Source organism: Bos mutus, chromosome 20 (genome assembly GCF_027580195.1).
Source record: "Bos mutus isolate GX-2022 chromosome 20, NWIPB_WYAK_1.1, whole genome shotgun sequence".
Lineage (NCBI taxonomy): Eukaryota > Metazoa > Chordata > Mammalia > Artiodactyla > Bovidae > Bos > Bos mutus.
The window spans coordinates 63,748,913-63,774,676 of record NC_091636.1 but is presented as its reverse complement, the minus strand read 5'-3'; the positions used below and the strand labels follow the sequence as shown (position 1 = coordinate 63,774,676).

The window sequence follows — 25,764 nt, the reverse complement described above, 5'->3', positions numbered from 1 at the left end:
AAATATAGAAACTCAAGAAGATGTCTCCTGAAGACCCCTTGAACACCATCCACACTGGGTTGAATGGTGGTCTCGCAAAAGAGATATGACTGCCTAGAAGCTGCGAATGTGACCTTATTTGGAGAAATGATTTCGCAAATCTAGTTAAGGGATCTCAAGATGAGATCACTCTAGATTATCTGATGGATCCTTAATCCAATGACAGGTATCCTTATACCAGAAAGGTGAGGGAGATTTGTCACTCTGACTCACGGAGAGGACCATATGAAGATGAGGGAGAGACTGGAGTGATGTGCCAACAAGCCCAGGAACACCTGGAGCCACCAGAAGCAAGAAGAGGCAGGAAGGATCATCCCCCAGGGCTCCGGGGAGAGTATGGTCCTGCGGGCATCTGGATTTCAGACTACTGGCCTCCAGGACTGTGAGGGAACAAATAGCTCATGTTTTAATCCACTAAATCTGTGGGAATTTGTTACAGCAGCCTTAGGAAATGAATAAACCACACAAAGGATCAGTCAGTTCAGTTCAGTCGCTCAGTCATGTCCGACTCTGCAACCCCATGGACTGCAGCACGCCAGGCCTCCCTGTCCATCACCAACTTCCAGAACTTGCTCAAACTTATGTCCATCGCATCGGTGATGCCATCCAACCATCTCATCCTCTTTGGCCCCTCTCCTCCTTTCTTCAATCTTTCCCAGCACAGGGCCTTTTCCAGTGAGTCAGTTCTTCACATCAGGTGGCCAAAGTATTGGAGTTTCAGCTTCAGCATCAGTCTTCCAATGAATATTCAGGACTGATTTCCTTTAGGATGGACTGGCTTGATCTCCTTGCAGTCCAAGGGACTCTCAAGAGTCTTCTCCAACACCACAGTTCAAAAGCATCAATTCTTTAGCACTCAGCTTTCCTTATAGGTGGTTCAGATTTAACTTGTATTCTTTCTAAAGGACAGAAATACCTGGATTTAGGGCTTCCCTGGTGGCTCAGATGGTAAAAAGTCTGCCTGCAATGCAGGAGACCTGGGTTTGATCCCTGGGTCAGGAAGATCCCCTAGAGAAGGAAATGGCAACCCACTCCAGTACTCTTATCTGGAGAATCCCCAAGGGCAGAGGAACCTGGTGGGCTATAATTCATGAGATTGCAAAGAGTCATGACTAAGCAACTAACATACACACACACACACACCTGGTTTAAATGTGACTTTCAAATGAGTTCTTTGAGATCTGCATTTATGAGCCAAGTGTGTTTCTCAGAGCTAATTGTCTCCCTCAACCAATGGTAATGTTTATTACAAACAGAACCAAATCACACTTTGTGACCCAAATCACACTTTAGACCCAGTGCTCTAAAGAGAGTCTCTTTTCTCAAAGCATAGACAAATTATAGGCAGTAAATTCATAAGCCTCAGGAGTCTCAATTAAGTATACACTGGCATTATAATCTACCTTGAGAAGTTTTAACGTTAACATCAGATAAAATTAAAATCATTTTAACCAAGCCCTTAGAACTTGTCACTATCACTGTGACAAGAGATAAAATGTCACCGACTAGTTTAAGTCAAAAGATTGGCCACATCAGTCTTCAAGGCCAACCTCTCCCAGTCTCCCTCTGCTCTATCTCCATATGAATTTCTTCTCTGCAGGTGTGTGTCAAATATCCCTTCACCTCACTCTTCAAAGGACAGTTATGAATGCATTTAAGGCTTTGTTGTTGTGGTGGTTCAGTCACTAAATCATATCTGACTCTGTGACCCCACGGACTGCATCACACTTGGTTCCTCTGTCTTCCTCTATCTCTCAGAGTTTGCTAAAATTCATGTCCATTCATTCAGTGATGCTAGCTAAACATCTCATCCTCTGCTGCCCACTTCTCCTTTTGCCTCTAATCTTTCCCAGCATCAGGGTCTTTTCCAGTGAGTCTGCTCTTCACATCATGTGTCCAAAATATTGGAGCTTCAGCAACTATCCTTCCAATGAATATTCAGAATTGATTTATTATTTATGGCTTATCCATATAATTCAAGGTAACCTACCCATTTCAAGATTTCTAATTTTACTGCATTTTTTTTTTGGTCACAATCAGTTAACATTCACAGGTTTCAAAGATTAGGTCATAGGGATCTTCTGAGGGGGCAGTTTTTCAACCTGCCACACCATGTCACTGGCAATACTGCCAGAATCACAGAGAGTAGGTTCTGATAATCCCAAAAGAAAAACAAACAAGCAAGACAGTGACAGATGACACGTATGGGTGAAAATGTGAGCTCTTTAGTTAACCCTCCTGATGTTAATTCTCAAGATACTAGGAAGTCATTAGCATGAACTCTTCAACAATGTGAGGGGTGAAGCACAGACTCCTGTGTAGTCAAAAATCATGAGATAACTTTACAGTTGACCCTCTGTATCCATGCTTCTGTATCCTCGGATTCAATCATGTAGTACTGCCGCACATATTTACTGAAGAAAAGAACCCACACGTAAGTGAACCTGTACATTTCAAACCCATATTGCTCCAGGGTCCACTGCATGTATTTGAACCACCAAAGTAGTCAAATGGAATCTCAAACCTGGTGTTTGGTCAGACTAAGAAACAGATAGTGGTAGAAACAGCATTTAATTTCACTCTCATTTTTATGCCCTGGGCTGTTTCTCAGAGCAGATTTGTGATGGTCATCAGGGCACCATCCCGGACCACAGATAGCCCAGCTGCTGTGACAGTGACATCAGCTAGCATCTAGACAAAGACAAAGCTTTAGAAGTGAGGCAGAAGTAGCTGGTGCGCAGGTGAGAAATCTGAAATCATGTGCCAGCCCTGGAGGGAAGCTTATTGAGGGTGGGAAAGAAGACACTTCCCCATTCTCTCAGCATTTCTTCTCTGACTCTCCTGCTAAGTTTATGCTGAGAGGAAGAGATGTGCTGTGTGCTGTCCGACTCTTTGTGAACCCATGGAATATAGCCCATGAGGCTCCTCTGTCCATGGGTTCTCCAGGTAAGACTACTGGAGTGGGTAGCCATGCCCTCCACCAAGAATCTAACTGGCTAAGTAGTAAAGAATCCACCAACAGTGTAAGAGGGTTCCCTTTTCTCCACACCCAAACTAGTACAGCCACTATGGAGAACAGTGTGGAGATTTCTTTAAAAACTGGAAATAGAACTGCCTTATGATCCAGCAATCCCACTGCTGGGCATACACACTGAGGAAACCAGAAGGGAAAGAGACATGTGTACCCCAGTGTTCATCTCAGCACTGTTTATAATAGCCAGGACATGGAAGCAACCTAGATGTCCATCAACAGATGAATGGATAAGAAAGCCATGGTACATATACACAATGGAGTATTACTCAGGCATTAAAAAGAATACATTTGAATCGGTTCTAATGAGGTGGATGAAACTGGAGCCTATAATACAGAGTGAAGTAAGCCAGAAAGAAAAACACCAATACAGTATACTAACACATATATATGGAATTTAGAAAGATGGTAACACTAACCCTGTATACGAAACAGCAAAAGAGACAGTGATGTATAGAACAGTCTTATGGACTCTGTTGGAGAGGGAGAGGGTGGGAAGATTTGGGAGAATGGCATTGAAACATGTATAATATCATGTATGAAACAAGTTGCCAGTCCAGGTTCGATGCAAGATACTGGATGCTTGGGGCTGGTGTACTGGGACGACCCAGAGGGATGGTATGGGGAGGGAGGAGGGAGGAGGGCTCAGGATGGGGAACAAATGTATACCTGTGGCGGATTCATTTCGATATTTGGCAAAACTAATACAATATTGTAAAGTTAAAAAAAAAAAAAAAAGAATCCACCTGCCAATGCAGGAGACATGGGTTTGATCCCTGGGTGGGGAAGATCCCCTGGAGAAGGAAATGGCAACCCCCTCCAGTTTTCTTGCCTGGGAAACCCCATGGAGAAAGGATCGTGGTGGGCTACAGCCCACAGGGTCACAAAAGAGTCAGACACAACTTGGCAACTAAACAACAAACAACAGGAAACTAACTACAATATGGAAAGAAGTGTTGAAATCAGATTTCTCTTCTTTCAAGAGTCTCTTTAAATTTATTAGCTTTTGATGATACTAGAAATAATGTGTGTGTGTATATATATATATGGCATACAATTATGAAAATTACAGTAAAGAACAAAAAGGAGAATCCAAATCACCCACCACATACAGATGAGTACTAGTTAATTTATTTCAGATGCAACATATAAACTAAATATAAAGCAGAAAAATAATTTGAAATCAAATTGAAGGAATGTCTAAATTTCATATTTCTTCACCATACATGTAAACTGCTAAAATATTCCTAAAAGGAATATATTTAGAAAAAAATGTTGTAAACATGTTTATGATGAGGTCATTAAGGTTGCTGTCTATTTTTTAACCACATAGTTCTTTTTTTTTTAATTTTATTTTTAAACTTTACATAATTGTATTAGTTTTGCCAAATATCAAAATGAATCCACCACAGGTATACATGTGTTCCCCATCCTGAGCCCTCCTCCCTCCTCCCTCCCCATACCATCCCTCTGGGTCGTCCCAGTGCACCAGCCCCAAGCATCCAGTATCGTGCATCGAACCTGGACTGGCATCTCGTTTCATACATGATATTTTACATGTTTCAATGCTATTCTCCCTAATCTTCCCACCCTCTCCCTCTCCCTCAGAGTCCATAAGACTGTTCTATACATCACTGTCTCTTTTGCTGTCTCGTATACAGGGTTATTGTTACCATCTTTCTAAATTCCATATATATGCGTTAGTATACTGTATTGGTGTTTTTCCTTCTGGCTTACTTCACTCTATATAATAGGCTCCAGTTTCATCCACCTCATTAGAACTGATTCAAATGTATTCTTTTTAATGGCTGAGTAATACTCCATTGTGTATATGTACCATGGCTTTCTTATCCATTCATCTGCTGATGGACATCTAGGTTGCTTCCATGTCCTGGCTATTATAAACAGTGCTGCAATGAACATTGGGGTACACGTGTCTCTTTCCCTTCTGGTTTCCTCAGTGTGTATGCCCAGCAGTGGGATTGCTGGATCATAAGGCAGTTCTATTTCCAGTTTTTAAAGGAATCTCCACACTGTTCTCCATAGTGGCTGTACTAGTTTGCATTCCCACCAACAGTGTAAGAGGGTTCCCTTTTCTCCACACCCTCTCCAGCATTTATTATTTGTAGACTTTTGGATCGCAGCCATTCTGACTGGTGTGAGATGGTAGTTCTTTACAGAACATATTTATTTTTCCAAGTAGTAAAACTTGGATCAGTTATTTAATAATCAGAAGAAACAAGTTTTTAAAAAGTTGTTCTTCACAATTATAAATTTTAACAAATCCTATAAAAATATTTTGAAATGGATCCAACTTTAAAATCTAAGCTTGTTTTTAGCTTGATTCTCAAAGAAATACAGAAGACAGATGATGATCATTTATCAGGCAAAAATCCCATTCATAAAAGATAAATCACTTTTTGGGGAAAGATAAATATTGAAAATTGACCATGCCATTAATTAAAATAAATCCTAGAAATTACACCCAAATAATGACTGCAGTCTTATGTACATCCATATTTGTTGCTTTCAGTTCTTCATACTAAAAATCTTATTTGATTTTATTTGGTATATATATATATTCCTGTTTTTAGAAAAATTTGTTTTATATTTTTAAATGTTTTAATTTGTTTTATGTTTATATTTGTTATATGTTTTATTCATTTTTAAATTTTGCTTATATCCCACTTTCAAAAAGTATGTTTTATATCTGGAGTACATTCTTGTAACAAGGCTATGGTTTTTCCTGTGGTCATGTATGGATGTGAGAGTTGGACTGTGAAGAAGGCTGAGTGCCAAAGAATTGATGCTTTTGAACTGTGGTGTTGGAGAAGACTCTTGAGAGTCCCTTGGAGTGCAAGGAGATCCAACCAGTCCATTCTGAAGATCGAATGATGCTAAAGCTGAAACTCCAGTACTTTAGCCATGTCATGTGAAGAGTTGACTCATTGGAAAAGACCCTGATGCTGGGAGGGATTGGGGGCAGGACGAGAAGGGGACGACAGAGGATGAGATGGCTGGATGGCATCACTGACTTGATGGACGTGAGTCTGAGTCAACTCTGGGAGTTGGTGATGGACAGGGAGGCCTGGCGTGCTGCGATTCATGGGGTCGCAAAGAGTCGGACACGACTGAGCGACTGATGTGATCTTTGTTTTCCTATCAAATTTCTAACAGCATTTCTGCTTTTCCTTTTGATAAAAACAATCATCATATAATTACTTTCCAACTGTCATTAATCTTGTGACTTAGATAAAAATACCTACTTTCTTCTTAAAGGCATTTTTATGGGACTTTTTAATATATTTTTGATGAATTGTCTATATGAGACATTGTATTTTTAATTCTATGAATTCTTTCTTGATAATGGTTTTCTCTTTTCCATGGCAGCCTTTTCATGCTTTATGGATAGAGTATCTTTCCTTATGTTATTTTTTTTAAACTAAAGTTAAACAAGTACTTAATTTATAAATACATCCACCAGGCTTAGCACAGAATCCTGAAGAAAGCCCTCTATTTTGTGGTTGATAAACTATTTGTTTTACAGAAGAACTTCCAGCTGTTTCACTGGTCTATTTTGGCGTTTATCTCCAAATCTCAAAATAATATGGTTTCATTGCTGTTTTGATTGCTTCAGCTAAAAATATCATTTAGTGCCTTTTTTCCCCAACTTATCCCTCTCCCCCATCTACATACACACATCCTTCCATCTCCCCTTCCTCATTGTGGGTGTGTTATAATTCTGTTTTGATACCCAATGTTTACATATTCATGACCATGACAGCATCACAGACATGTACTCACACACATTCGCAGACGTGCCATGGAGTAAGATATGCTTCTCAAAACAATTTTATTCTTCTTGGAGGTAACAATGGTTACCTCTTTTCTTAGCTTGGACTAGTATAACAAAATATCAATGACTGGGTGCTTATAAAGAACAGGAATCTATTTCTCACAGTTCTACGAGCTGAGAAGTCCAAGATAAGGTGCTGGCAGATTAGGTGTTCAGTGAAGGCAAGATTCCTGGTTCATAGATGGTATTGTAACCTTACATGATAGAAGAGGAAAGGGATCTCTCTGGGGTCTCATTTATAAGGTGACTAATCCTATTCATGAGTGCTTTTATCTCATAACCTATTCTTCAGTGATCCATTGCTTGTTAAGTAGCATGTAGACTTCATGTTTGTTAAGTGTTGTTAAGTGTAGACTTCATGTTTGTATTGTTTGCATCTTTGTGTGTGTGTGTGTGTGTGTGTGGTTGATTTGTACCCTGTAGCAATGTGCTCGAAAAGGAAGTTTGATGTGATTTCAATTTTCTTAAATTTACTGAGGCCCAGCATGTGATCTATCCTGGAGAATGTTCCAGATGCACTTGAAAAGAATGAGTATTCTGCTGCTTTTAGATGGAATGCTCTATAAATATCAATTAAGTCCATCTGGTCTAATGTGTCATTTAAGGTCTATGCTTTCTATTGATCTTCTGTCTAAATGACCTGTCCATTGATGTAAGTGGGATGTTAAAGTCCCCCACTATTATTGTGTTAATTGTGTTAACTGTCGACGTCTCCTTTTATGTTTGTTAACATTGCCTTATATATCATGGTGCTCCTATACTGGGCACATATATATTTGCAATTGATATATCTTTTTCTTGAACTGATCCCTTGATCATTACATTGTGTCCTTCTTTGTCTATTGTAATAGTCTTTATTTTAAAGTCTACTTGGTCTGTTAGGTCTCTAATTTGTGACTACACTTCTCTTTGCTAAAATATCTGCTGGTTTCTCTTTCTGAGCAGTACTCATCTACCAGAGGCTTCCTCTTCCTAAAACTCTGATAGTTTTATCTTCGCTCTCATTTTACTAGTTCTTGCAGGCTTGTAACATTAAAAATACACATCTTACACTCTCAAGGTCATATGCCAGAAAAGGACTGAAATGATCCTGAGTGTTCAGTCTTATTTCTCACTGAATACCTACAATATTTTCTTGATTTTCACTGTTTATAATATTTGCAATTTCTTTACTATCTTATATACCTTGGATTATTACTGATTCATCTGAAGAAATTAGTTTTTATCATGTTTTGTACTGCAGTTTTCTCTGTTCTTATATTTTTCCAAATTTCCAAAATTTTGTTTCTCGAAAAAAGCTTGCATTTCTAGAATTCTTTGAATTTATGAATTTATGTACTTTTACCTTCATTTAAATGCTGTGTTTTGAAGGATGGAAGATCACTACATGGGTTCTCTCTACCTTCTTAAACCAGAAACGGGTGGCTACACTTTAAAACTACTTTTGAGTTCAATATTCCTTTATTAAAATGATAATTAAAATTTTTCAGCAAAAGACTTTAGAAGATCTTTGCCCTGTAAATATTAACACATTCCATACATAGTTATACTCATTTTCTCATTAAATAGACTGCTTCTAATAGGAATTATAATAGGGCAACTTGCCTCTCTCCCTTCTGGAAAACGTAATCAATGAGTGACCACTCCCAAAACATGAATAGGGTTCAGTAGAGTTGAACCTCAAGCGTTAAACTGTACAATCAGCCCACATAAAATCTTAACAGATATCATATTCTATACTTTGAAAGAGGATGAGTAGTCTCCAGGTTAGTAAGAAATGCTGCAAATAGATTAAATATTGTAACCTAATGAAGAAGTATTATATAGACTCTAAAATATAGACTCTATGTGAGAGCAGCAAAATGAGAGTTTGATGGGCATATATTAAATCAAGGTAGAGCCCATTACAGCTCAATCCACAGCTACTTTCTCAACTTCATCCCAGTTACTGAACAAATTCAGGATGACAAATCACTCACATGTGAAAGAATCACCAAGAATTTGAGTCCATTCAATCCAAAAAAATGGTAGGCCAAAGGGACACATTTTTTCATCTACCATTCTCCCTTGCTATTTTTCTTTGGCTCCTAGGAAACTAAGAGACTTCAGCTTCCAGAATGTATAATCTCTCACCTAAATAAAAAACTCATTACTTAAATTTGAAACAAAGGCTTTTCCTGGTACATTAGTTTATCTGTTTGGGTCAGCTTTTTGGGAGAGACACTCAAAATTAGGAAAAAGAAAGCAGGTCAGAGAATTCTGAGCATGCTTATCATTCAATAGCTATGTCAGGTACTGGGGCCACTTCTGAAATAGAAATAGAAATGCATTTTAGATAAACAAAATGGGCCCATCCATTTGTCTGCAGCCTGTGATTGCCAGACAGTGTTTGCTATTGACTTACATAAACTTCCTGACCTCATTTCATGAAACTAAATGATCCACATGACTAAGAAAAATATTCATGCATCTTCAATTTAGTTTTTGAGGCTGCAAGTGAAACATAAATTTGGAAGTGGATATGAGAATTATTAAAAAGCAAGGCATGTACAACACAACAGAATGCATTCAATAATCAAGTATGTACTACATTTTTTTCAGGGATATAAAAAAATTTTGCTTCCTTGGTGATGGAGACCAGTGTCAGTATAGTCAGGGTCTAGAACATCAGAAGAAGCTGAAGTAAGATACCTAAAATACCGAGTGATGCATTCTACACTTAGTGCTCTGGCACCCCCTCCAGCTCTCCTCATAGGCCAGAGAACCTTCCTCTGGCTGCTGGCAGTGTTGACAGCTTCTGACTCAGGCTACCCGCATCTCTGGAGAACTGCTTTCGGCTGATGAGAGCCACTCTGTCAGGAGATTAACCTCCACCACCCGCCTGACCCAACTTAAAAACCTGTTGCTAAAGACTGAAGGACAAGGTGGTAGTTGTATAAATCATCAAACCCTTGCTTCAAAGGGGACATACTGAGATTTCATCCATACTTTGGAATTCCCTGGAATCAGGCTGATGCTGGACCCCAGCTGAGAGCAAAGGCTTATCTTGTTTCTTTATCTGCCATATACCTCATCCCTCCAAGTGCTGAGAACATAACCTCAATAAAGCACAGGCATATGGATCCTTGTCTCAGACTTTCAGGGAACTTGGCTTAAATCCACGTAAAAATTATAATTATAAATGAACAATTATGTCTACTGTAGGCCAGTGGTCACCCACAGGTGGTGCAACATTACTCACATTGTAATGAGTACAATAGTGTTTCAGTGATTAAGAGACGGTCATCTGGGACTCAATGTGCATGCACGCATGCTCAGTCACTTCACTTGTGTCCGACTCTCTGACCCCATGGACTGCAGCCCACCAGGCTCCTCTGTCCATGGAATTATCCCAGGCAAAAATACTGGAGTGGGTTGCTATGTCCTCCTCCAGAGGATCTTCCTGACCCAGGGATCAAACCCACATTTCCTACAACTCTTGAACTGCTGATGGGTTCTTTATCTACTGAGCTACCTCAGAAGCCTGGAGCCCAATGTACCCAGATCCAAATGGTAGTTCTGGTATATACCAGCTGGGTCATCCTAGCTAAACCACATAAACTCTCCAAGATTCAACTCTTCCTCTGCAAAATACTGACAATAATATCTACTACACCATAGTGGTACTGGGAAAACAAAACTGAGCTGATGATGCATGTGAAGAGCTGAGTACGGAGGAAAGGCACAGTGAACATGGTCTGCTATTCCTGCTGCTGTGGTTATCATCATTAACTCATGACATTAAGTCATTAAGGTTACATCAAATAAGAACAGTGCCAGGTTTCCCATTACAGGCAAGTTTTCTTTAAAGAAGGAGGAATCCGGGAGTCACTTAAGCAGTGACAGAAGGAAGAATCAGCACCAGGATGGCACACGTTAAGATTTTAATGCTGAAAGGGACTGCAGGGACGATCCAGCCTACTCTTCTCCCAGCTCTCCTCTCCAAATGCACCATCAAGAAAATTGAGGTCTGAAGAGTTTAAATGGTTGGTTCAACATATCCCTGCTTTGTTAGTTACAGAAATGTTGGAGGCATGGATAAATCTGTGTGTACAGTAGAAAATCAGAATGGCTGGAATGGTGGGGGGTAGGGGCAGAAAACAGTATCAGTGAAGCATAGTCCTAGGTAGCTAATCTTGTTTTCCTAGCACCTTCTGGGAGAAAATGCTAATGCCTGGCAATGTCCGAAGGTCTCAGTTTTTGGCTTCTTTCTGGGAACATGGATAAATTATAATCCCAGCCTCCTTGAAGTTGGTTGAGGCTGTGTGACGTAGTGGCCACTGGGCAGAAGGGGGCATGCCACTTCCTGGCATGGGCCATGCAGATCTTCTCTGCAACATCCTCCACCCTTTCTGCCCTGAAGGTACCACAAGCAGAAGCCCCTGGGCTCCTGGATGGCAGCAGAGAACAGAGTCCCCACAGCTGCTGCCTTGGACAGTCATCATGTAAGTAAGAAACTTCTGATGTGTGCTTATACACTAGGAGCTTATACACTAGCTGTTTGTTAATAGCATGAACTCAATGTGACTCTTTTCTGTGAAACTGGTAAAACCTTAGTCCTTATTGACTGGTAAAGAATCTGCCTGCAATGCGAAAGACCTCGGTTTGATCCCTGGGTTGGGAATATTCCTGGAGAAGGTAAAGGCTACCCACTCCAGTATTCTAGAGAATCCCATGGGGTCTCAGAGAGTCAGACACAACTGAGTGATTTCACTTCACTTTATACAAAATACACACCAGAAACTATAAATCCTCCAGGAACTTATGAGAAAAGGAGAGTAAAGTGTTTGGATAAATGGGTAGATAAAACATCTCTTGATGGGAAACGTTTACCAAGGGAGTGGAAGGAAGAGACAAGAATCTGGGGACAAATGGAGACACTTGGGGTTGCGAATCTACAGGTCACAGTCTAGGGAGGACCATGAAAATGATTGGCCAAGAAGTCAAAATAAACACATCAACTGCACAATGTCTGGGGGGAAAAAAAAAAAAACAAAGAACAACAGTACATCATACTGTGTTCACTCACTCATTTAGGAAACACTTAACGGATATCTTCATCTGTACCACCTGTTTGGTACCATAATAGGTGATAAACTTCTTTAATGGATCAGATAATAAATACTTTAGCTTTGTAGCCTAGACAGTATCTGATACAACTGGTCAACCCAGTTGATCTAGAAGCCATAGAAAACATCCAAAAGAGTGGGTGTGTTTGTGTGTCAATAAGATTTATTAAGGATAATCATGAGCTGGACAATGCAAATAAATGGGCATGGCCATGTTCCCATAAAACCCTAACCACTATCGGCAAGTCTTCATTTTCAGAACTGTCAAAATGTATCATAAAGATCTCTAAGTGCTTTAATCACTAAAATCCCAGTCACTTCTACAGCAGTATGATTTTAAGAACATATTTGACAAAGGAAGGCAGAAAAGAAAGAAAATTTAGAATCACGATTTTTAGGGACCACACGGGAGACCAGTCTTCCTTGTCCAATATAAATACAAGACAAGACTGAAAACATTAATCAATGTGAATATCTTACTTGAATAGTTATTCTAAATTATTAATTAAAACATCGTTCTTTAAATTATACAGAAGAATTCCAACAGAGGGTAGTTGTATCAAATTGTTATGACCCATCAGAGAGGGTTTTGATATTATAAATTGACTCAATTTGTTTTTAAATTTAATTTCATATTAATAAAAGGAAGCAATTTAAACCCAAGAACCACAGCAGCTTCTTTAGAAATGCCACCAAGGGCTCATGCATGTGTTTGGTTAAATATATGAAAGACTCTGAAGAGGAAAATTCCCCAAGCACTGATCTTCTAGATTTAATCCAATAATGTTAACATTGCAGACTTGAAAAGTGGCTTCCTCAAAACACACAGAAGCCAAGGCAGTGATCACTTAACCTAGAGTTTCCAGCCTCAGTGCTATTAGCAGTTAGAGCCAGAGCATTCTTGGTTGAGCAGCGAGGGCCTGTCCTGAGCACTGCAGAAAGTTTAGCAGCATCTCTGGTCTTAACCCACTAGATGCCACTAGCACTTTCCCCTCCAGTGGTAACAACCTGATGTTCCCAGCAGTAAAACTGCCCCTAATTGAGAAATACTGGCTTAGAAATTGACTGGAGTTGAAACGCAATTCCCCAAACCTAAATATACAAGAAACAAAGTTAACATTTACCTTAACTTTGGAGCGAATTCTCTACCAATATTGACCAGGTCGTCAGAGACTTAATAGTTTTCAATTTAGAAACCAGAGCGAGGCAGGTGGCAAATTGGAACACAGATTTCAATTTTTTGTGCTTATTCCAGCAGTTTTGAGTGAGAAACAGGCTGTGAATTCCTTTCCCTCAGTAACAAAGCAATACAAAAATGGATTTTGAGCTATTTCCCCAAAGTACGTTAGGAAGACATCGAGGTTAAACGAGCTGCGGTCTCTCAGTGTTCATAGGAGGTTGCTCAATGCACATCTACCTCGGGCCATCCCAGGCACAACCCCAGATGGGCAAACGCCGTCAATTCCTCTTGAGGCCAGCTGTGTTTTTACATTTTCCAGAAAGCTTTGTTCTTAGAAAATAACTGCTGTGATCAAGGCAAGAAATAAAAAGTGATGCTGAAGAGTTGGATCTGTTATTATGACAAGAAGTAGGAGAGACGCCTGATGGGAAATTCCATGCCCTCCATCCCTGTGCCTGAACATGACTGGTTTCCAAGATGCAAAGGCTACATTTCAGCACACGGTGAGCTGCAAGGAGATTTATCACAGGCTGCTGGCAGAAAGACCTTATAAATGATGTCACATGAATATCTGATTCTCCAGTCATTGATGAAAAACAGATTTTGTTTCCTCTGGGTCTTTCGCTTTGATACTTTAAGATATGCATATTTGAAAATCACAACAAATATTCCAGATATAGCCACTCTAGCTCATGGTATATTTATAGGTGAATATTTTTGCAGTGATGCTAAGAGATTTACCTCAAACAGATAATGTTCACTGGGAGTAATAGTAATCGAGTCCCAACCCAATCCTTGCTCAAATTTTGGCTGCTTTAGAAACCCCACTAGTGGTGTCTTGACTTTGTTAGAGAGAAAAGGGGAAAAAGAACTCTGATTCAGGTTCTGCTGATGCCAGTTCCAGACTGCAGTCAGGATCAGGCTTATCAGGCAGCCTGACCTCAGTTCATTCTCTCATCCTGAAGCCACTTTACAAAAGTCCATTTTTCTCACTTGTGGATTTCCACACATTTCCACAAGCTGAACCACGAAGCCCGACCATGGTGGATGGATAACAGGCTCTGATTTCTGGGAATGTACCAGCATTGCATCTTCAACCCATCCCTCACCCCTTGGGCAGGAACAAGAGCGGGAACCCTCATTAAACAATGAAAGTTTGGACCGTCAAGTCACTGTGCTGGGACCAGCTAGTCATTGTGTGTGGACCACCCTGGTGTGGGGAAGGGGAGATGGCAGGATGCACCAAGGGTGTTCACAGTGCTACTGTGGTGGGGTGGGGGGGCTGGAAACTGCTGTCTGCAGAACACACATGAGCGCATTGAGTTCAGGGATCAGGAATTCAGAGGGAGGCTCTGGAACTCTGTGAAAATCACTAGATAGAAATTCAAGAAAGGAACCTTGTTCAATGTCTGCTTTCTCATTACTGATCTGAAAACAGCATTTAAGCAGAAGAATTTGGGGAAGAAGAAAAGTGCAGAGTAAGATGGAGCAGCCAGGTGGCTGGCACGTAAAAATAAAGGAATGGGTCGGAGTCAGGAATTAATTATACTGTCCTAGAATTTTCCTGTAGGGTGGGAGCATGAACATGTGCATTTCAGCATGACTTTCAGCAGGCATTCTGCACTTCTCTAGTCCCTGGATGTCATTACTTTCCTTCTCTTGAATTTAAGGACAAAAATATGAAGTTCACCCATGTCCTGTTAATGATAAAGTCTTAAAAAGTTGCAGAGTGAATATATTATCAAGTATCAAGGGATGCAGACTTTCACAGACATTCGTCTCCAGTCTATCACCTGCCAGATGACTACATATAATGATCGACTTTCATATAATCCTGAAGACACAAAGAAATCAAATGCTCCACAGAACACAGACAGAATTTCAATCTGAGACAAGAGGAAATCATCAAGAATAAAAGCTGAGGTTATGAAACACATTCCAGGAGTATCAGCCCAAACAGACTCAAGGTGGGTTACAAAGAGGTGACAGTTACAGTGAGACCCAAGGGTTGGCATCTTCTAGACTGAGAAGGGATTAAAATTGTTCACGAGAAAGAGGACCTGAGTAGATGCTGAGAGTTGGGAAGTGGCCCCCAGTCTGGGAAGTTTTCAGCAACCTGTAATTCCAAGACAAAAGGAAACATCCCAAGACATCTGCCAACCAGAAGTGGACCCGCCTATCAGGCAGGGAGGAGCAAGATCAAATGAAGCTTTGCCTAGTGTTAAATAAGGAATGTCACTGATTCTCAGCCCTGATGTTCTCCATTGTTTTTGCAAATTGCTTTTCCTTTCTGGGCTCTGTTCCCTCATTTTCTCACATTTAAGCAATTATTTTCTTAATTCAAGCATTCAAGCAATTATTTTCTTGAAGAGAGAGGAAAGGAGAAAATTTATAGCCTAAAATATTCAATTAATCCAGGTGGTTCCTGGAGGAAATACTATTTCTATAACATAACTGAAGGCATGGAAGTCGTAAATGCTACTGCTCCTTGTGATCTCAAAGGGCACAGTCCAAGTGGGCAGAAAGAGCTTTTCCATTCTTGCATGGTGGCTATTTCAAATCCATATATTCTCTAGGAGGGAAACACATACCAGAGTTTGAAGACTTAATACAATTAAAATAAATAAATGTAGCTCATTATTTTTTGTAATCACTGCATGTTCAAATGTTAATATTTGGGATATAATAAGTTAAGTAAAATATATTATTAAAAATAATTTCCCCCCAAAGGGATTCAGAGGTACCGACTACTATGTTTAAAATAAATAAGCTACAAAGATATATTGTACAACACAGGTAATATATTCAGTATTTTATAATAACTATAAATGGAATATAACCTTTAAAAATTGTGAGCTGTGTATCAATATGTTGTTCACTTGACATATATTCTACAACTACACCTCAATTAAAAATAGTGCTTCATATTACTTGTTTCAGTGTGACCATCAGATAACCTTACACTGTCCATGAGGATCACATTGTGTCTCTCCTGGGCACTATAACTCTTTCTTCATCAGCGTGCCAAGTCTTCTTTGTTACCCTTGTTGTTTTTTAGTCCCTCAGTTGTCTCCAACTTTTTGCAAGCCCATGGACTGTAACCCACCAGGCTCCTCTGTCCATGGGATTCTCCAGGCAAGAAACTGGAGTGAGTTGTCATTTCCTTCTCCAGGGGATCTTTCAGCCCAGGGATCTAACCCATGTCTCCTGCATTGGCAGGTGGATTCTCCACCACTGAGCCAACCAGGGAAGCCCATTGTTACCCTTGGAAATAGTCATTTAAGTTGAAATAAAATATTCATAGAAATCAAAAGGACAACTTAACTGCAGACATGTAAGAAAAAAAGTCTGCGTGAAAATTTCCAGAGAGAAGCCTCCAAGCTGCAGTAAGCTGAGCACCATATACACCCACAGAATGTGACAGAGGAGGGTCGCCCTGTGTGTACTGACCACAATGCCATGTCTGACATCTGTGATGAGGGCTGTGTCGTCAAAGCCTCCACAAAGGAAGTCCCTGCCTTCCTGCCGGACCCTGTGTCAGCAGACCGTGCTCTCTCTTGCCAGGTGGTGACGCTGATGAATTTTCCAAACCTCTATAAAAATGCTTATTTCATCAATAACCTCAACCTGATTTCCACCAAAACTCAGTCATGACAATGAGAAGCAAAAATGGGGAAAGTACAGTTAGTTCCCTTGTCCCTAAAATAACATCATACACATGGTAACGACAAATGCGTCTCCTTATTTTTTGCATTATTTCTTTCAAAATTATGTGGATTTTTTTTGTAAGAAATGCCCAATGGACTCTCATAAATCTTTCACCAAGATTTCTAGAGCTTACCCATTGATGTTTTATCACATTTGTTTTATGATTCTTTTTCTCTACATGCATGCATGTATGTGTGAACATATATAGACAGAAACACATACATGTATATACACTATATATGGGCTTCTGTGGTAACTCAGTGGTAAAGAATCTGCCTGCCAATGCAGGAGACATGGGTTCAATCCCTGGGTTGGGAAGATTCCCCTGGAGGAGGAAATGGCAACCCACTCCAGTATTCTTGCCTGGAGAATCTCATGGGCAGAGGAACTTGGCGGACTTCAGTCCATGGGGTAGCAGAAGAGTTGGACACAACTTAGTGTCTAAGCAACAGTAACGTAATATATATATACATATGGTAATTTTTTAAATCAGAATATGTTTCAGAAATGAAACTTCACCCTTACTTATCTCAGAAGGTTTGTCCAAAGAACAAAGACATTCTCCTTCATAACCACATTACAGTTATCAAAGTCAGGACATTAATGTTAATACATTCCTACCATCTTCTACCCAGACATTAAAATTTTACCAGTTGTCCCAGTACTGTCCTTTATAGCAAGAAAAAACTTATTTCCTGCTCCACGATGCAATTTTAATCAAGTGTTTCATTTGTGTGACATATGTATTTTTTCTCTTTAGGATGGAATAGCTCTTCTTGCTCATTGTTCCTTGGTGATGGTGATTTTTGAAGAGTAGAGATCAGCATTCTGTAGAATGGACTTCATGTTTGGTTTGTGTGATGGTCCCTCGTGATGAAGCTGGTTATAATTTTTGACTGTAATATGGAAATCTTGCTGTGGCCTTTTCCGTGCATCTAATCAGGAAGCTTCGGAAAAGGTGATGACACCCCACTCTAGTACTCTTGCCTGGAAAATCCCATGGATGGAGGAGCCTGGTAGGCTGCAGTCCATGGGGTCGCAAAGAGTCAGACATGACTGAGCGACTTCACTTTCACTTTCCACTTTCATGCATTGGAGAAGGAAATGGCAGCCCACTCCAGTGTTCTTGCCTAGAGAATCCCAGGGACGGGGGACCCTGGTGGGCTGCCGTCTATGGGGTCGCACAGAGTGCCACGACTGAAACGACGTAGCAGCAGCAGCAGCAGCAATCAGGAGGCTTACACTAACTCTGTGTCCCATTACTAGGGAAAGCACCTTCACTAGCTGGTTATCAGAGTAGTGACCAGGCCTCTTCAGGATCAAGTCACAAGTTTTCCTCTTATAATTAATAAGCATTCTATAGGTAAAGACTTTGAGACTATATAGATATCTTGGTCACCATCAAAGTCTCTCATAAATTTAGCATCCATTGATCATTTTTGCCTGAATCAAGTTTCTCATGTGATCATTGCCAAATGATAATTTCCTGATTAAATCATTCATTCACTATTTCTTAGTTGGTATTTTAGCATAAGGATAAGCAGCCCCTTTGTCTCATTTGTTTACTCATTTGTGTATTTTTATGTTAGTATTTACTCATGGATTCTGAGTTAATTCAGTGTGCTATAATCTGATTCTGTCATTATTTTAAAAATCAAACTGTCCCAGATTTCTTCAGTGAGTCTACATCAAGCTGGCTCTTAGATCCTTCTGACCTGCTCTCATCATTCTTTGAATAATCCTTTACTTTCTGAAACAAGAAAGTCTTCCAGGCTTACCTGGGACTTTCTCTGCCAAAATTCTATAATCAGTTACTTCTCTAAGAAGCCCTGTCTCTTCTTAATGGATAATTATATTTAGAAACCAAGTACTAGGTATTGTTCAGTGTGTTCATTGCTGTTGGAATGACAATACTTCTAGACCTTCTTAGCCAAGGGTGCTAGGGAACTAGGAAATCAACAAATATATATACAGAAACATATATATCTGTACACACACAGATCTACACATTTCACTTTTTCAGCACATACAACATGCCAAATAATACATTATATCATGAGAATCAAAATGAGAATAACCCTATCTATTGAATAATGTACATATTTTATAAAAGATGATTTAAAATCATATACTATTTTGGTTAAACTGCTGATCATTCTGATTTCTTATTAATACATTCATAATTTCATTAATGATCAACTCAAAGATTTTAGTTATACATCAAATTGCAGTAGAGAGATGATTCATTGTCCACTGTGATGAAATGATTTTAAAAGTTATTATTTATTGTCATCACTTTCAAAAAACAATAGCAATTAACATTTGTTACAAAATGACTATGCCTTACCCCTTGTGCATGCACTACTTTATTTAATTCCAGCAATGACAATGGGTATTGTTTTGTAGCTATTCTCCAGATGAAGAAGTCTACAATTGCTGGGAGTCATGAAACTAGATAACAAACCCAGCTCTATGGGTCTTTAAAGTGTTTACCGATATTAGTTTTCTTGTAGGGGTTGGCTTATGTTAAGGTACTGGTAAATAAAACTTAAATCTCATATTAAATCCTAACTCTAAAGTTTCCTGAATGTTCACAAATACCAGCATCACAAAGAGAAGAAAATAACATGAATTTCTTGCCAATCACTTCTTAGAACTCCAGTACATGAGGGTGGTTAAAGAATTTTTCCCAACTATATACAGCCCAAGGGTTCTGTGCTTCACGGGGAGTTCCAGAATCTTGGTAGAGGAGATATTTATGCCACAACCCTATCCTTCTCCAAGAGACTGCTAAAGACTGAAAGGGTCTTTATGATTCAGATCTGCCCCTAAAATACACACTGTTCAGACTTAAGCATTTCAGGTTCCTCCTCCAAACCACAAAAAAAAAAAAAAAGAAAGAAAGTAGGTAAACTGCATTTTTATCTATCACCACTAATTCTTCATCATATGTGGTTTTAAGCCATATACTTAAATATTTTTAATTGCAAATAATAAAGAAGAAACAGAGATGTTTTTCTAAGGAAGCTGATTTTGATAATATGATGGCTGGATGAATCAAACTGAATAATCAATGATTAACTAGGGGGAAAAGGTCATTCCCTTACATTGAGGAAATAATATCCATTGAATTAGCTCTCGTTTGATGTAGAGTAAGTCAGCATGATTCCATGAAAGGAAAAGAGGCTGCTCAGAAGGAAGAGGGCTGGCTGGGAATTAAAGCAGGCGAGGACTCCTATCTAATAGGTCAACCAAGAGGTCCGTGGCCTGACCTTCTGAGGAAAGGAACACCTCCTCTGACTTGACTTACGCCTTCACGTACATCTGACCTTCTGAGGAAAGGAACACCTCCTCTGACTTGACTTACGCCTTCACGTACATCTGACCTTCTGAGGAAAGGAACACCTCTGACCCTTCTGAGGAAAGGAACACCTCCTCTGACTTGACTTACGCCTTCACGTACATCTGACCTTCTGAGGAAAGGAACACCTCCTCTGACTTGACTTACGCCTTCACGTACATCTGTCTTCATCCCCTTAAACACAGAGCTAATTAAGATGGAAAACAAAAGCTCAAGAAAAATAAATTGCACCTACCTGGATCAGAGACAAATCCTCCAGCTGTAACCTGAAGAGGTAGTTTCTACAAAATACAAGAAGAGAACAGTTTCATTTTTAATAGATCTAAAAAAAATTGCAGTTCATAAAACAATATGAGAACAAGTAAAAAAAAATAAAAACAGAAACAATGATTTTTGGCTTCCAAAGCAATCTCCTGCTAAGACTGTAACAGTTTTCCTTGGAACTCAGATTTCAAAGAGACATTCAATAAGTCAACAGAAACACACATTTGAGATTGGCGAGAAAGCTAAGGAATAAGGAGGTAGAAACTAAGGTAAATCTAAATTACTAACAAGCTCTCTGAATTCATGGAATTCCATTCAGACGAAAGGACGTGGGTATTCAATTCTGAAACTAAGTTTAAGTTCAGCAAGACTATACAAAACCACTCTTCGTGAGTCTTCATCCTGATAGGTCACCTGTATTCACCATGTTTTATAATTAAAATACATCCAGGTTTTGAATTCACCAATGGTCTGAGTATTATAGCTCTCTACCTCTCTGGAGAGGGATTCTGTGAATGATAATTTCAGAAGCATGAGCTTGTCTATCTGCCATTAAGGGTTTGAAAGGGTCTGCTCTGGCTGCCTAAGCATGAAACAGGGAATCAGAGAAAAGGAAATGATCAGCTTTCAACAATAAAGAGGAAGAACAATGAAATATGCAAGAGATATCAGCAGAGCAAAGGGGAAATGGAGATATGGCCGCATAAGACTTTGGATCATATTGCTGTAGCATTTAGAGACAATGGATTGGTCTCCAACTTAAGTCATGAAAGAACATCTTAACATCATGCAGATGAGAAGCTGGGGCAGCAGAAGCAGCACCCCAGAGATGGATGGACGGGAAAGTCAGCCCAGGGGTGAACTGTGATGGCAGGGAGAAATTGACACAGAGTGGAGAGCAGACTTCAAGAATGCATGTGTGCAGGGAGGGATCTCTGAGAAGCTGAGGATACTGTTATAGTGGGACAGTCAAAGGTAAGAAAATACTAAGAAAATACCAATTCTCCCAACACGAGCAAGAAACAAATGTAAATGATTTTCACTCTTTTGTGGAGGTGGGCAGATGTTCGAAGTGACCACACTGTCCCAAAAGAGGTGATAATGGACAGACACGACAGGCCATGGGCACAGCCCTGAGAGAACCAAGAAACATCCCTATGGTGGGGATGCAGATGCCAGGCACAAACAACAGGGAAGGTTCCAGCTCCAGAAACAGGTAGGTGGACACTGCTGGGGGAAGAAGGGGACTTAGTGCACTTTCCGGGTGGTCTCAGGAGGACCAGCCCCTGCCCCCGGGGCACTCAGGTTTCTCACAGTGTGTCCCGCTCCACGGGAAAGCTGCTGCCACCCTGTATGTTGAAAATCGCTTCTCCCATCACTACAATGGCATGCTCACTATGGTCATTCAGTGCCTCCAATTCAGCCCCTGAAATATGGAGGTGGCCAAAAAATTTATTCAGGTTTTTCCATTTTGGCCAGCTCAATAAAGTGCATGATACATGGCACCTCCACCACAGAGTCATTGAGGGAACACTCCCCATCTCTTTTCTTACAGTCAAATCATAGCTGTCTACAGCGGACTTCCCTGGTGGCTCAGCTGGTAAAGAATCTGCCTGCAGTGCAGGAGCCCTGGGTTTAATCACTGGGTCAGGAAGATCCTCTGGAGAAAGAAATGGCAACCCACTCCAGTATTCTTGCCTGGAGAATTCCATGGAGAGAGGAGCCTGGTGGACTACAGTTCATGGGATTGCAAAGAGTTGGATACAACTGAACGACTAACACTATTACTACACAGAACTGAGGATGCCTTTGAAGAGGGAATGTAGAAGCTGGACTACTTCTACGTAGTCCAGCACCATGGACAGGCAAGATCTCCAACAGAAAACATCTTCCTGCAGGGAAAGGAAGATGAATTCAGTGCAGGTATGGAGGAGTGTAGTCAGGCTGCCAAGGGAGGCACCACTGAAGTCTGGCTAGTACACAAAGAGCTGCCAAGGTCTCACCTGATGTGAAACAGTGCTTCTAGGAGAAATTAGAAATCTATACCTACCCAGGGCATCCCTGGTGTTTCAGACGGTAAAGCGTCTGCCTGCAATGCAGGAGACCCAGGTTTGATCCCTGGGTCAGGAAGATCCCCTGGAGAAGGAAGTGGCAACCCACCCCAGTACTCTTGCCTGGAAAGTCCCATGGATGGAGGAGCCTGGTAGGCTACAGTCTTTGCGGTCCCAAAGAGTCGGACATGAGTTACTGACTTTACTTTCACTTTCTTACCTACCCAGAGATGAATCCTTCAGATGAGGGGCTTACAAGAGGCACCAGAGGCAGTTACTGGCCATGATGCACTCACAGCCCCTTGTGAGCACCAGGGTTCCCCACCCCCAGGCTGGGTTTGTCATGCCTTTCTGGATGCAGGAAGTCGCCAGAAGTCACTGCCCCTCCAGGACAGGACGCAGTGTTGCCAAGGATACTTGTGCAAAGGCCAAAGTTCTGTCACCAAACTACATGGGGAGGGAAGCTGGGCACACTGTGCTTCCAACTCTTCATCCATAACATGGAGATAATAGCCCCATCTACTTGCTGATATTGCTTTGAGGTTTAAATCAAAGGGAAACAGAATGGTGTCTGAGCAGCACTTAATTACCAGTAACTCCTTCTAGGTAGTTTATGGAAAATATTAACATTTCCAGACACGTTGAAATTCTCAGCATTTTCTCCATTGTATGGAGAAGGAAAGAGCATTTCTGCCTTCCAGCAAAGGCAGGTTTCAGGCATAAGCAGGTGCGATTATCTCTGTGTTCTGGTGATGGGATTGTTGTCAGAGGGGGATGGTGGTAGCACCACTGGGCTTTTGGAAAAGAAGACAACATTGTTTATCTGGTCATGGTTCTGGGACCCAGTGGTCACACTCTTTCAAGCTCACTGCCTCTTTTAAGAAAAAAAAAATTTTTTTTCCTGCAAATGTTCCCAATAAAGAAGCCATTTGTATTCTTCCTCAGTGAATTTCCTGAGAGCTTTGATGATATTGCAAGGCCACCTCTTTCTCTCTCTCTTTCTTTTTCCTCCTCTGTCCCACACACATACACGCATACAAGGATGGGCACCCACACTACAGGGTTGTCTCTGAGAACTTTCTAGAAAGGCCGTTCATACACTAAGAAAGAGCTGGAAGGCATCATACCATTGAGGAAAGAGGGTGGTGGTGTCCGTGGTGCTCCATAGAGCAATGAATAGGAAAACTGGACAGTAAAGTTCACGGTCGTCTTTCTCCTCGTGGTGAGGGTTGAAGGACGTGTGAGCGTTCTCTCTGAAAACCCCGGGTGCCGTTTCAGGTGTTGTTCATGGGGGAAATGTTATGGTCTGAATGTGTGTGTCTCCCCAAAATTCATACGTTGAAATCCAACCCTCAAAGGTAATGGTACTAAGAGGTGGGGAGATTTGGTCATGAGGGTGGGGCCCTCATGGATGGGATTAGTGCCCTGACCAAAGTGGCTCCAGAGAGCTGCCTCCCCCTTCCACCATGTGAGGACACAGTGAAAAGTCAGCTGTCTGCAAACTAGAAGAGGACCCTTACAAGAACCCCACAGGGCTGGTATATTGATCTTGGACTGCCAAACCCCAGAACCGTGAAACATAAATCTCTGTTATTGATAAGCTACTCAGTCTGTGGTGTTTCATTAATAGCAGCTCAAATGGACCAAGGTAGGAAGACATTGATCGACGATGGCAAACATGCACACTCTCAGTCTGCATCTCTGCAGTCAAATCCAGCTCCACTGGCCACGTCTGCTGCACGTCTCAGCAGTGTTCAACGGGCTTACCAGCGGATTTCAACCATTTGCTCTTCCTTCCCGAGATAACTGAGAACTATGGTGCCCTCACAAGCATCTCATCAGTAATCAATCAGTACGGCACAGGTGAAAAGACAGGACAGAGAAGAGGGGCAGGCTTACTAGGAAAGTATGAGATACCATCACCATCATTAGTATCACCATGCCTCAAACCTTAATGAAGTAAAGCACCAAAAATCTGAACTTTTCCTTTGATATTTTCTGGGTTACAAGACGCAAATAGTGATTTTTTTTTAAACCAATTCTCAAGTTTTTTTTTTCTAATTTAAATTTATTTATTTTAATTAGAGGCTAATTACTTTACAATATTGTATTGGTTTTTCCATACATCAACATGAATCTGCAGTTTTGACCTAAAAAAAAAATCATAAAGTCCAAGAATGGTGGAGCTGGGTTGTCATTAGAGAATATATACCCCCTCGATTTTTTTCTGGACATTTCTGCAAAGTAAGGGGTGCAGTGTGATTTGTCCAAGATTATTAGGATTCAGAGAAACACCTATGATTAGAAACAGGACTCCTCACTTTGCTGTCCCTCCAGAAAAACATCTATTTCTGCTTTATTGACTATGCCAAAGCCTTTGACTGTGTGGATCACAATAAACTGTGGAAAATTCTGAAAGAGATGGGAATACCAGACCACCTGACCTGCCTCTTGAGAAACCTATATGCAGGTCAGGAAGCAACAGTTAGAACTGGACATGGAACAACAGACTGGTTCCAAATAGGAAAAGGAGTACATCAAGGCTGTATATTGTCACCCTGCTTATTTAACTTCTATGCAGAGTACATCATGAGAAATGCTGGTCTGGAAGAAGCACAAGCTGGAATCAAGGGAGAAATATCAATAACCTCAGATATGCAGATGACACCACCCTGATGGCAGAAAGTGAAGAGGAACTCAAAAGCCTCTTGATGAAAGTGAAAGAGGAGAGTGAAATAGTTGGCTTAAAGCTCAACATTCAAAAAACGAAGATCATGGCATCTGGTCCCATCACTTCATGGGAAATAGATAGGGAAACAGTGGAAACAGTGTCAGACTTTATTTTTTTGGGCTCCAAAATCACTGCAGATGGTGACTGCAGCCATGAAATTAAAAGACGCTTACTCCTTGGAAGGAAAGTTATGACCAATCTAGATAACATATTAAAAAGCAGGGACATTACTTTGCCAACAAAGGTCTGTCTAGTCAAGGCTATGGTTTTTCCAGCGGTCATGTATGGATGTGAGAGTTGGACTGTGAAGAAAGCTGAGTGCCAAAGAATTGATGCTTTTGAACTGTGGTGTTGAGAGTCCCTTGGACTGCAAGGAGATCCCACCAGTTCATTCTAAAGGAGATCAGTCCTGGGTGTTCTTTGGAAGGAATGATG

The 25,764-nt window shown here is 40.7% G+C and overlaps 1 protein-coding gene across 5 annotated transcripts in view; it reads right to left on the bottom strand.

The window, feature by feature from the left end:
- The window catches only part of SEMA5A (semaphorin 5A), a 568,136-nt gene that overhangs the window by 272,856 nt on the left and 269,516 nt on the right, over positions 1 to 25,764 (bottom strand). For all 5 annotated transcript variants that reach the window (XM_070357735.1, XM_070357734.1, XM_070357733.1 and 2 more), the window contains one exon: positions 20,519 to 20,564. In XM_070357735.1, the coding sequence (XP_070213836.1) occupies positions 20,519 to 20,564 (46 nt within the window). The remainder of the gene's footprint in view (positions 1 to 20,518; positions 20,565 to 25,764) is intronic.